The 14,006-nt window shown below is 39.1% G+C and overlaps 1 protein-coding gene across 3 annotated transcripts in view; it reads right to left on the bottom strand.

Annotated features, from left to right (window-relative positions):
• Positions 1-345: 345 nt before the first annotated feature.
• Positions 346-14,006, bottom strand: part of LOC144433587 (uncharacterized) — a 51,420-nt gene continuing 37,759 nt past the window's right edge. The window contains exons 1-2 of one of the 3 annotated variants that reach the window (XM_078121908.1): positions 3,273-5,682; positions 1,452-1,575 (exon numbers count right to left, since the gene is read on the bottom strand). In XM_078121908.1, coding sequence (XP_077978034.1) covers positions 3,287-4,531 — 1,245 coding nt within the window. In that variant the 5' untranslated portion in view covers positions 4,532-5,682 and the 3' untranslated portion in view covers positions 1,452-1,575; positions 3,273-3,286. Of the gene's footprint in view, positions 1,576-3,272; positions 5,683-8,500; positions 8,700-14,006 lie in introns of those variants that run through there. The other 2 variants (XM_078121909.1, XM_078121910.1) reach the window with 2 other exon arrangements.

Here is a 14,006-nt window from a genome sequence, read left to right as displayed (position 1 = left end):
GAGAAAGCATTGCGGCTGCGTGAACTTCAGTTTTCAAAGGTGGAGTGAACACATCAGCATATTGTTTACTGCACATGCTTTTGTGCATATACTGTTCCCCACAACTGTAATCATGGAGTTGTACTGTTACAACTCTGGGTGGGAAGTGTTAAAAGGGTGTGGCACGTAATCCCTTAGTACTAAAGATAACTCGGTAGAATCTCAATCAAACCTCACCTTCCAGGTAAGGTTCGTTTAATTTTCCTATTCTACCTCGTTATCCCGTACCAAGGGATCACGTGAGACTTTAAAGTAACTGATGTGTGAACGAGACAACCAATTTGTCACAAATTAAATACATGGTTTATTCCATACACAGTGAAATAAATACAAAGGTTCATAAATATGTATGCCTTTATTAACTTATTCATTACTCTCTTCTAATATCTTGGAGAGGTCATAACTCTTTCTAATCTGCTTATCATAGTATTTGGCAAAAGTTTTCTCAGAGCTCCACCCAGCAATATTCATAATACCCTCTATTGGGACTTGTTTCCTCTTGGCAGCAGATGTAGCTGCAGCCCGAGTACTGTGAGGTTTAAATAAATTAACGTCAATTCCGGCTTTAATCATGACTGTTTTTATCCAACGACTAATAGTGTCTCGAGATACCCTCTTATGGGGTTTGACATAACTTACCAGTACATGGGTTTCATTGTTACGCAATTCCTTGGTTTTCTCAAGATATGCTGACATTGTATGCACTACACAAAGTCTCTTATCACATGGGAATGCTGTAAGTTTTATATTTGGTGCTGAATAGCCTGGTCTGCTTTGTTTGATATGACCATCAACTGCAAAGGTATAAGATGACTTACCTACCCTCATGCCATTTGTATCTAAGCTATGTATAGATTGTACTCGTTGTGCACTTGTTAATGCAATAAGCATCACTAGTTTCAATGATAAGTCTTTAAGAGTCAATGTCTTTACAGGTGACAAGGCACGGAGGTAAGTGAAAACAACTTTGACATCCCACACATCTTTGTATCTTGGTAATGAGGGTCGTGTTTGAAAAACACCTTTCATAAACCGACTTACTAGGGGGTGAGTTCCGAATGTACAGTTCCCAGTCGGTGTAATTATAGTAGGCAATGCACAGCGTGCAGTGTTCATAGCACTATAACCTATACCTTTGTCATACTGATCAGCTAAGAATTCTATTGCTTGTTCTAAAGCTGGTTGAAAGGCATTAATTTGCCTTTGGTTACAGAAACGAAACCACCTGTCAATGTAACATTTGTACTGTTTCTGTGTACCTGGTCTCCATGACAACATGATGATGTTGGCAGCCCTTTGCGAAATTCCTTGCTTTTTGAGTGACTGCCTGATACTTTCCATGCCACGAGATGGATTTTCCTCCGCAGAGGATGAAGTGTGTCCTTGGGTGGCAATGTTAGTAGATCGTTCACTGCTGGGAGAATCCATGGGTCTTCGATTAACAGCTGTAGTATTTTGGGGTACCACACCTGTGTGGTCCACAGTGGTGTTATTAGTATGCCTGTAGCCTTGTCTTGCTCTATTTTTTGAAGACACCTAGTGATCATGTTAAAAGGAGGAAATGCATAAAAATATGTGTTACTCCAATCAGCAGTAAAAGCATTTACGAATTTTGCATGTGGGTCTGGCCTCCATGAGGCATACACAGGCAGTTGCTTGTTCAATCTCGAAGCAAACAAATCTATATCAGGGCACCCCAGGCGTCTGATAATTTTGTTAAATATCTCTGTTTTAAGCTTCCATTCTGTTTGATCATTAAAGTTTCGTGATTCTTTGTCTGCTGCTACGTTTTCAGACCCAGGTCGGTGTGCTGCAGTCACCCATATATTTCTATTTAGACACCATAGCCAGAGTTCCCTGGCGAATTTATTACACAGTTTAGACTTAGTTCCTCCCATGGAGTTTATGTAAGCCACAGCTGTTGTATTGTCTATGAATAGTCTTACATGTACCTTTGTGTCAGATGAGCAAAGTGACTTTAATGCAAATGTAGCTGCTATGATTTCTAGCACATTGATGTGAAATTTTGCCTCATCAGTGGACCATCTGCCCCCAGTTTTGATCTCTCCTCTGATAGCACCCCAACCTAACATGGATGCATCTGATGACAATGTTATGTCAAAATTCCCATGATTGATAGGGTTAAAGGAGGTCACAATATTAGCAGTCCACCATTGTAGCTCTGTACAACTTTGATCGCTCAATGACATCTTTGCATCATAATTGCCTGCAGACATACTGAGAGCCTCAATTTTATCAATTTCCAATGATCTGTAAAACAGTTGGCCAAACTGAACACCTGGGAGGCTAGATACTAAAAGTCCAATGACTTCTGATACTCTTCGTATTGTAATGTTGTTGGAAGTGGCTAACAAGTGTTCACACGCAGCCCTTACCTTCATTTGTTTCTCTCTTGTTAGTGACACTGTCATTTTAACAGAGTTGAGTGAAAACCCCAAAAAGGATATTTGTTGAGCTGGGATAAACACTGACTTATCTTTATGAATTATGAATCCCACTTTTTCAAACATACTTACAGTATCTGTGACATTGTGGCTACATTCTATGAAATTATCACCTTGCAGATATGAATCATCTATGTACCCTACGCTGAGATGACCTTCTTGTCGAAGTTTTGAATATATGGGTTTGAGTATTTTTGTGAATAATCTAGGGGCGCTAGCTAGCCCATTGGGGAGGCATGTAAATTGGAATACTTTGTCTTTCCATATGAAACGTAAAAACTTTTGGTGTTCTGGGTTGATGGGTACAGAGTAGTAGGCATCTTTCAAATCAATTGATGCCATGTAACACCCTGGGCGCATAAGTCTTATGGCTGAATGAAGGGATTCCATCTTAAAATGGTGGTATTCGATGGATTTATTCATTTGTTTCAGATTTAGTATCATTCTGTAGTTCCCATCTTTCTTTTTCGTCAAGAAAATTGTAGAAATGTATTCTGACTCACAATGAGATACCTTTTTAATTACACCTTTTAGGACAAGTTTTTGTATTTCAGATTCTATTATCTGACTTTCAACATTATTAAAAGGTATTTGTTTCACAGACTGACTTTGCAGTGGGTATTTGTTATCTATGAATTCAAGTGGACAATTGGATACACAATCCAAAATAAATTTATCTGTGGTTATTTCTCTCCAGTTATTAACAAAATATTTTAATCTGCCTGCCACTTTACATTCATTATGTGGTTTTTTCCCATGAACACTCACCTGTTCTGACTGTTCTAATATCTGCCCCTTCTCCCTCTCCTCAGGGGCTGGAGTGAACGGCCTAAAAAAGGACGTCTAGTATTTTGGTAGCCTCTACTGTAGCCTCGGCCACGGTAGCCTCTATATCTGCCTCTGTTATACCCTCTGACATTTGAAATCTGTTGGCCTACTCTGTTGGCCTCAGCCAAGTCTTTCAGTTGTTTGGACAGCTCATCACCAAACAGTTCAGTAGTAATGGGTACTGATTGTGAACACAGGTGTCTGTAATTTTGGTGCAAGTCAGGCTTAATGAACTCTCTCCGTCTCATATTTAGTTCAAAGTTTGCATATGCACTCAAGGCAATGGCATCTGTACCTGTTTTGATGAGATGTTTCATATCCATATCTCCACTTGTCTTATCATTATGTGCCTTTAGTAGGGTGTCAACAACATTAACCATGGCAGTCACACTTTTTATGATGCCTGTTTGCACTCTCTGAAGCTTTACTTCAGTTGTTCTAGTCTCAGCTTTGATTTGATCCCAAATGAGCTGATTTACTCTGGTTGTAACAAGAGAACCACAGTTCTCTGGACGGTTGTAACGTTCTAATTTCTCTGTTACTATATCATCTGCAGGTCTTTCTCCCAATAGAGTGTTTACAATTGTTGCAAGTTGAGTGTCAACACCTGGTGCACATTGTTGTTCTAACTGCCAGTCTTTGGCTATATCACTCATTAGGCCTTGCTGTATTGGTGTATTTCTACTGGTATTACATCCACTTTCAATATTGTCGTCACTACGTGACAGTAATTCTTCAACAGCTTTATCAGTGTCTGACTTTCTCTTGTGTTTTTTATGTGGTGGTTCGTTCTCGCTGTCATCTCCCGTATCTTGGTGTGTATTGTATTCATAATTCTCGCCATACGGGTCCGCCATATTGGCAAGTACAGTACTGAGATCACTGAATGATTTGGTCATATTTTCTTGCAAATTTGATAGGGCTGTAGTCATACATGCTCCGAAATTGTGCAATTCCAAGGCCAGGGCTTCGCCACTGCCTTCTCTGTTTCCATATGACGTCGACTTCGTCGAACTTGTACTTTGTGCATTTGAAATTCCCGTACTGGAACCTTTATGTCCACTACTGGTTGACGTTTTGTCAACACATTTCGAACTCTGAGCACTTTTAGTTTTTCTTTTATTAGTGTTCTCCCCGCTACACGAAAGTGTCACAGGTAACGGCGAACCAAGGTCTAAATCCAAGATGTCATCCGCCATTGTTACACATGTGTTGTACTGCGTACAACGTTGGCTCTCTAATATCACGTACTGCGTACGTACAGAGTTCTGTCTGCAACACACTCACAAGTAATAATAGTTCGAAGTGAACATGAAACTATGTCGTTTACCTGAATATGGACGTGGAACAGCGCATTACTTGCAGCTTTCAGGTTACACGTCCGTTCAACGCAATTACCGACAACGCACTGAAGTTCACGCAGCCGCAATGCTTTCTCACGTGATCCCTTGGTACGGGATAACGAGGTAGAATAGCGTTCGTTGAAAGCTCTGACTAAGTAGTCTGACCTGTCTCCTGCATTCGAACGTAAATAATTTCACAACTGGACGTTTTTGATATTATTTAAGCAGTTTGGGATGATGCTTTATAGCTTTACAACAAATGTGGAATATATCTTGAGAAATTATTTACATATACACTCAAAATTCATTGAAAAACGGGAAATACTCGCTTGTAGATAATGTGCAGCGGGGTCACACTCTATTGTTCTCGGGGTCAAACCATATCACGTGATAGGTATCATCCCCCCCCCCCCCCTGTGTATTTGCTTGCATTTGTATACACAGATTTGGTTTGAATATTTTATATATACATGTAATACAATAGATTATTTTGATACCTGGACATAATTTATCATTTGACATTATTATTACATAATAGAAACATACATCTGACTGTCCAGTATTATTTTTGCAGATTTTTATGATCTTCAGGTGTACATTCTAGGGACTATCATGATTGCAGGTTTGCGGTATCTTTACTTTACCACATGCTATAGAAAATGTATTTAGTTGTGTCAATGTTGCTTTGTCTAGGATGTTGTCATGGTAGTATATAGTTGTATATTTTTTGTCAACAATATACCTATTTAAAGTTTGAGAGAATCATGAAATAGTTTAGTTGATACAAAATAGCACGATATATTTATTTGATTACTAAGAAATGCAAGTAAAGAGAGAATCTCTGTTATCAAGTCTGTATGCATAGTTAACTAGCTAAATCATCTCTGCACTGCAACCTGATTAGTTTTTAGTGAGCAATATGTTGTATTTTGTACAAAGATTTTTTTGTCAAAAACAGGTCCTCAGTTACAATGTACATACTGCTAACAAAGTAGATCTGGTGTACATTTACATACATATAACAATATCAAATCGATACAAAAATGATATTTTACATGATTGTTTTGTTACTTTCCTGAAACATTTGTGAAATATTAGTTATTGTAAACAATTTGGCTTTTGTGTGCATGTTGCACCATTATACCAGTTGTGTAGATTCCCATTGTGAAATATTAGTTATTGTAAACAATTTGGCTTTTGTGTGCATGTTGCACCATTATACCAGTTGTGTAGATTCCCATTGTGAAATATTAGTTATTGTAAACAATTTGGCTTTTGTGTGCATGTTGCACCATTATACCAGTTGTGTAGATTCCCATTGTGAAATATTAGTTATTGTAAATAATTTGGCTTTTGTGTGCATGTTGCACCATTATACCAGTTGTGTAGATTCCCATTTTTATCTATACATAATTATAGTTTGGAGTGTGTACATGTAAAATGTAATTGTATTTTGTACAGTGATATTTATCAACAATGTGTCCTCAGCTAGCTACACACTGTACCACCTATATGTTGGAAAGAACAATTTCTATCTACTGACATTACTTGTACAGTTTGGGTTATTCTTCTATGGAATTTAGTGGGTCAAAGACACATTGAATCCATCTTGGTTCATTTAAAGAACATAAAAAGTGTAAAAACGTAGTACCATGCAGTACGTGATATTTGGAATGTAATGTTACTCCTGTAAAAGAAATGTCAAATTTACTGTTCAACTTTCTTTTATGAATAAAGTTTCCTGTTTGTTATTTCAGAAGTGATTGCAGTGTTAAAGGCCCGTATCGACTATAAAAGGAGGATTACAGTAGGGACGCTCATTTATGCAAAGCCTCTCGTACGCCTAACATCGTCTGGGTGCTCCAAGAAAACTGTCAAAATCACGGCTATTTCCCGAGCATTTACTCTAAATGTATCCCAAAATGAATTATAAATATGTAGAAGAGGTGCCTGTGTGAATTGTTTTGTAAATTATAATGATCTGGGAGCAAAATTTGATGTATGTTGTCATGTGGTATGTGGCGAAATGTTAGGTTAGAAGCGTCCAAACAGCTGTCACTCAAATACTGTGTAAACGTTTGCGTAACTCCCTGGGGGGTTGGTAGTATCTCGATAATCAATTCGCTAGATTATTTACCTCTACCTACCATAATAACATAACGGTAATGATCAAATCAGAAGTACGGTCCGGCGACAAGGCAAAAGTATACAGTGGTAGAAATGTGACTATTTTGTGTTTGTTTGTGTGTGTGTGTGTGTGTGTGTGTGAGATTGTCTTTCTGTTTGGGTTTTATTTTTTGGTAATGGGAGTACCATTTACACATACAGTAGAAAACCAATTAGAAAGGTGTTTTGATCTCAAATTCGAATAAAATTGCTAACAAATGACAACACCGACATACGCAAAACATGAACGTGTAGTTTAGGTAAGGTACACTCTTTTTGGAGGATGTGGTGGCCCTGAAAAGGGCCGTTTGGTTTGTGGCTTTTCAGCCGTTCGGTTAGACCGAGCTTACGCCCAGCTATGACCTCTGTACGGCACACCGGGTAAATTTGGATAAAGAGACCGTACCTGCGAAGTGATGCATTTAGGCATCACTTCCCTACGACTGATGGCAACATCATCAGCCTGTATTAGTTGCTGCTTCCTATGTAAGTAGCGTGGATCGTTCCACGCATTTCTTCGGTCGAGCATATTCCAATACTTTCGGTAGAGCCGATGGCGAACCAAAACATTTTCGTCACAAGGTTCCTGGCCCATACCAAGCCAGTCTTGTCGGTATGTTGTGACACACGGGTAGCAAAGGCATTCGTTTTGATGCAAAGCAATGTCGTTGTTTTGATCTTGCAGATCGTCCCCGATACCACTGTCATTGATGGCCGAGGCCTCGTCACCGATATCGATACCACTGTCATTGCTGTCCGAGACCTCGTCAGTTGACTCAACAATGCCAGTGTTGTCAAGGTCAGGTGACTCGGAATCAATAACCAGTTCCCATCCGGAGTTTGCAAAGAGAGCCTTGATAGCGTCCCTTTGAACTTCATTGACGGCAATCAGTATCTTGCTGCTCATCTTGATGACAAACTGGAACTGACGTTGCAACTGAGTAAAACGACAGTTTCCAAAAAAAAGTGGCAATCGATTTTGAATCGCAAATTTGAAATGGAAAGCGCTTGAATATCGGTGTGCCCCCCCCCCCCCCCCTCCAGACATCTTCTCTTTGTCTTCCCAGGGTCGATGGCCTTCACGTAGTCGGGTACCGGGTTGATCTATAGCTCAAGTGTTTTCTTAGCAAGCGATCTGTTTTATAAACACATATGACATTATTGCCCATATTTTAGCCGATTTCTCTTGTAATACTTTTTGGTGGAAACGAAACCCTTCTTTTACCTCATGTGTAAACCCGGAAATAATGACATCCTATTTTACGTGGTTTTGGCATTTGCATTGAAGGCTGAAAATCGGTACACCCTGTTACACATACCGAGCGTGCCAAATCACACAATAAATTCAAACTCCCCCGAAATAATAACGAACCTGTAAATCTTTTTTTTTAAAGAAGTAAATTTTGGGGGTTTTTTCCGCCCATTATCTGCGTATTATTTTGAATTGATTACATGTAACAAAGCATTCTTTTTCACCATGTCGTTGGAAGTGGCAGAATGTCGATCATCTCAATCTAAACTGAGCATGACGTCAACCCGACTTTCCGTGTTATGATACACATAGTACATGCTGCATCAACAGAAAATAATGTAACGCGTCTGGACAAAAATATACAAGGAAAGAAGGCAGAATACTATTCAAAATGGTGCCGAAACAGATTTTTTGGACCATGAGTTTCAATTGCAAAAGTCGTGTAGCTGTAAGTGCAATTGTCTTAGGCTCCACCCTGCCACGTACGTACATCCCCGGTGTACAGCACACCCCGTTATATTCATACGCTGTCGTCCAAGCTCCATATTTTGATTCACTGTACAGTGGTAAAGTTATAAAATTGGCCCGTTCAACCCTTTCGGGACACTGCAATGAACGATAAACAAAACAGCGATTTACTTCAGACAGTTCCTTTGCCATCGCTAGTGCATTGTTGTGTGATACGTCAACACAGCTGTCTCCCCGGTACATTTGTATTCCGATCTTTGAACAAACATACAAAAGGTTCTTTTTCGTGAAATTCATTCTTTTATTTATAAAACTATATGTGTTACATAATTATGACACATTACAATGAAACAAAATTACCACCTCTGTCGAGTCAAAAGTGTTATATGCAGTAGACAACTGCCATCCATTGTCTATGGTATAATACGCACACTGCACAGTCGCTGTATACTGTGTCGGCCGAACTTTCAAGCTCAATGTGTATATGGCCGTTTCGTTGCGAGCCTGTACATAATACAGTTCGAGTATCACAACGACTAGCAACGCAGTGAAATGATTCCGATGTCCGTTGTTACTATAAATGATTTTGGTTCAGGCAGAAACAGTGTCTGTCATAACAGGATTAGTAAATGTTTGATCGTTGTCATTGATATGTGACGTGAGTGTTAATCCGCTCAGATAAGACGCTGTGTACTGCGTGGAGTAGTCCCTAATGCGGTGACCCGGGATTGAAATACGGGCCTTTAATTAAATTTCCTCTTGACATATTTGTAAAAATTAAATGTTACATTGTTGTTGTTTATTTGTTTGTTGTTGTTGTTGTTGTTGTTGTTGTTGTTAGCTTTTCCATCTTGCTAGCCAAGGTTTATCTGTTTTGTCAAAGTATTAGAATACAAAATATGGTGCATTTGCCAGTATCCAACATCATAAAGCAATGGAAAACTGAAAGAATCATAATTACAGTTAATTTGAAGATTAGATGTGAATACAATCAAAATATGGTGATATTACCTGCAAAATACAGAAAGATCTTTATTGAATAAGCAGGTTTATAAGCCAATAACCAGGCACAACCTTTATCCCTAGAAAGCTACCCTATAGCTAGGGCCGGTCCCCCGTGGGCGTGCCATGCTGGGATCGGCCTTGCTAGAATTCTTGTGACCTTTGACCACAACGCCGACCTTTGGAGTTGACCTTTTATGCAAATCTTGAGCGTTAGCAGGCCAATAACGTGTAGTACAATGTCTGGATATACGTACTACGTATACTCCGTGTACGTTAGTCTGACGAAGATCTACGTTCTATCGGCGATAGTGTACGCACTGACACACTTCCTGTCGGCGATAATATACTGACAAAGTACACTATGCGTACTGCGATGTTCCGTCTATGGTAATATACGCTACGTAGATTTACTGTACACGTGTGATCTGCGTTTGTGTATATTCAAGTACATCTCTGTACATGTTAAATCTACGAGTGCGTCGGCACACATATACGCTCAGTAGATCCACTTTTTTGCCCAGTGTGTTGTCGTGAGGGTTGTAAAACCAAGTGACATGCATATGCTCTCTATAACATCTGATATTTGTACCAGGTTTGGTTGAAATTTGTGCATGCATATTGGAGATACAGGTGAATAGGGACAGACAGACAGAAGGACAGATGGACAGACGAACAGAGCCCTTTGGGGGCTAAAAAACAACCACTTGAATGCTACAAAAACCTTATTTTATTAGGGACTCATCAACAATAAAAAGAAGTCAAAATCCACCATCGTGAAAGTTCAAAGCTAGGCCACGTGCATGTCACATTTGGGTAACCCTACATTGTGGAACTTATATTAATGAAAACCCGGAAATTACCGATTTAATGTCACACATTTGAGGTCAACTTTCAAGTCTCGAATATAGTGTGGTTCATTACAGTAACTTTTATTTCGTCATTCACAACAAATCGATCAACTGACTGGTGTTGAGATCTGTTCATTTTTTCACATGATACTTGAAACATACTGCATACAAGAAACTTGCATGTGATTATATGGAATTAGACAGTTGAAAGCTGAATAGAGTCAATGTATTGATGTTTTTGGATTATGCAGTAATATAGTAATTTTTACCACAAATATAGCTACCATTCAGTAAAAATTACATGAGCACCAAATATAATGCTTGTATACTTCTTAACTTTAATATTACTTGTAAACATGATTTAAAAGACATTGGCAATATATGAACACTACAATGTGTCTGTGATAGGCAGGAATTGGCTTGATTTTGATAATGAGCCTTGGAGGTCAAGGTCAAAGGTCAAGATCTCCATAGATAGCTCACATCTGATAATGCATGCGTAGACACTTAAAGCGGAGTGTCGGGTATAAAAGGCCCCCTAACTTCGCGGGGGTTATTGTCAAATTTGAATGCAGACTGTTAACAACGTCTTGATTCCTCTCTGAAAAGCCGTGATAATAATTAGCAGCTGGTGATTTTCGTAATAAATTTGGTATGTGTAGACTTGTGAATGTCTGTTGAATGCGGGTTTGGTCACAGAAAGGTGATATTTAAGCACGGTAGAGACAATTTCGTACAAAACGCGGTCAAACTGGGTCTGTTCGTTACTAGTGAAAAGCCGTTACTTTTCAAACCCGGGATTAAAATGCCTGCCAATCACAATTGTTCAAATACGGGTACGTAAATCCACAAAAGTTTGTGAAGCAATCAACGTTATCTTGAAGTAAACATGATTTGTAATTAGTACCTCTCCATGCTCAAGCATAACGGTACATGCATGTTTGCTTTCCTGAAGCATTGGCCTATATTTACAGTATCTATGCATAAAGTAACGCGGCTGAAACGAAAGATTTCAAAAAGATGCATAGCGAACACTACTACAAGTCACTACGATTGTAGGCCTATAGAGTTGATTGTACTGTTCAAGGAAACAATATTTTTTCAACAGGATTTTTGTTGATAGTGTTTACACTGAGCCATGCGTGTACTTCCACTGATACAGAACGTGCAAGGATAGTCCTGGAGTTGTACTAATTGTCAAACTGGAATAGTAAATAAAGGAAACTTGTTTCGGTATACGGCATTTCTCTTTTTTGGATATGCAATGCTTTTGCACACGTTGCATGGCAAATTACAACGTTGTACTATACTCCTATATATAACCAACGTACTGTCGTATCGTAAGACGTATAGAGAGCCCATCGATTCGATGACGCACTCTGGCATCACATCTCTTTCGACAACGCCAACCATTCACATTGGCGTCATTAGACGCCATTTACTTTCAAGTAGCGGTCATCTCTTTATGCCCCACGTCTATCCATGAGGGTCCAATACTTTTTATACCCGATTTTACGGAGAAAGGTATTGTGATCACGTGCTGGCTAACCTGTGCCGAACCAACTACATGCCTGTGAACTTATCAGAGATACGGTAAGCACAGGCAGTATCTGCAGACATCTGCCGCGACACGTCGAGATATAGTTCTGGTTCAGAGCTGGTTATTGTGACTTGGATCTTCAGGGCGGTCGGTTGACCTGTCAGCTATATGTAAGCTCCCAATCAAAAAGGCTAAAAAAAATGCCGCCGCGCATTGTCCTTTGCTGACTCGGGATTATTATGGTTTGCGATGTTTTTGTGGAGATAGCAGGGCGCCAATATGTGACATATTTTACAATTTACTCTGCAATTACAATGAAAGTGAAATACAACACGTGTAATACTTTTTTAGAAATCATGAATAACTGGTGTGACATTTTGTTTGTTTGTTTGTTTGTTTGTTTGTTTGTTTGTTTGTTATGATTCAGTAAAACGAAAATGATAGCTTTGGATGGGCGAAAAGGTGATCTCGAGTTGTGATGTTAGATTTCAGAAAACGAACGGCAATGTTATATCCGGTCTTTTTCCTTTGCATTTTAAAATAATCTCGAGGTAGCTTTTGCATTCACAAATTGACGTTATCTCGAATATAAGTTGCTTTCGACCGGAAAATGAGATAAAACTTGTTGACTCTCTCGATAACGAGAAGGTTTCTCGACGTGTCTATATCTTGAGATCAGATTACGTATTTGTTGCCGTTTCTGTTGAGATGTGAAGTACAGGCCGTTCGCGTAAAACAGCAGACCTAACAACACATTTCGTCGTTTATAAATCTTTGGGGCGTATGTATCATGGGTAGGGTTCTTTATTTTTATGAATTACAATATTGTGGACAATTGTATATTTTGTTTCCCCATGTATCGACCGGTAGTGTCATGTTCGATTGAATGTCGACCACCAACACATATGGAACATGTACTAAAATCATGTATAGAACACGCAGGCCGGTGGTGATAATTGGTCGATCATTTATACATTGTCATACTAGTGTAATGAGATGATAAACAAGTGGTCCCCACATATTGTAGACTTCCTGTGCATTGAAATATAGACAAAACTTTCCCACAATGGACAAGTTTATCTATCGAGTAATATAAAAGTCGAGTGTAAACCTATAGTCTTCCTGGTCCTAAAATAAACTTACAGTGTATGGATTATATGTTGAGTTTTGGGCTGAAAATCGCCACAGAACATGACCTTACAGCAGGACATAGAAACGTCTTCACTGAATAATTCCAACAGATGTGCTCGTGGAGTTTGTATTTTAGCAACTCCACTTGTGCATGGTGCTGACTGGTTGGGAGAATTTTTCTAAATCTCTTGAACGGAAAAAACTTTATTATGGAAGTCATCTGAGTATTTCAGAAGAACCGGGTCAATACCATTTAGAAAGGTGTCAACCGTCTTTCGCCGTGGCGTATTGTATTGTCTATGGTACCTATTGGTTCTGACTCAGACCACTAACAGTTTGATAGTGACATGAAGTAGACTTTTTTTCGGCACCCTCAAAGCCAGTTTTCATTGTCCATCACTGATACAGCAACGTTCGGATCAGAGGCATTTCTATATAACTCCAGCAATGGTTGTATTTGTGACACCCCGGAGTGGCTGATAGTACGAACATGTAACAGTTTGATCGATCAGACTGTGTAACTCGGTATGCACACTCGCGTACTCATAATAATCGTAATAATAATTTCTTTTTTCTGGTATTCATGGAGTCGGCATGCTCAACACTGTTCAAACTTGGACAACAATATTTTTATTTGTATTTCATAGTTTTGGTCGGTAGTCTTTTGGGAGGCTTTTACAAAATTCCCAAATGTCCATCTTGTTCTGTGTTGATGAACTTGTAGCCACATTGACGTTGTTACACCGTGTGCAGAGTCTATGGTCACACGGACGTTCTCTATACGTTTGATTCAATGCAAAAGTTCTCACAGTTTCTTGTATTAATGTTATGCTCAGACATCGAAAAGACTCATCAAGAATCAAATCAAACTCTGAAAAAAATAAACGGCACTCAAGTACACTTATTTTATGTGACAATCGA

Source organism: Glandiceps talaboti, chromosome 4, assembly GCF_964340395.1.
Source record: "Glandiceps talaboti chromosome 4, keGlaTala1.1, whole genome shotgun sequence".
NCBI classification, from domain to species: Eukaryota; Metazoa; Hemichordata; class Enteropneusta; family Spengelidae; genus Glandiceps; species Glandiceps talaboti.
The sequence above is the reverse complement of the archived record's forward strand: the minus strand, read 5'-3'. Positions and strand labels throughout refer to the sequence as shown.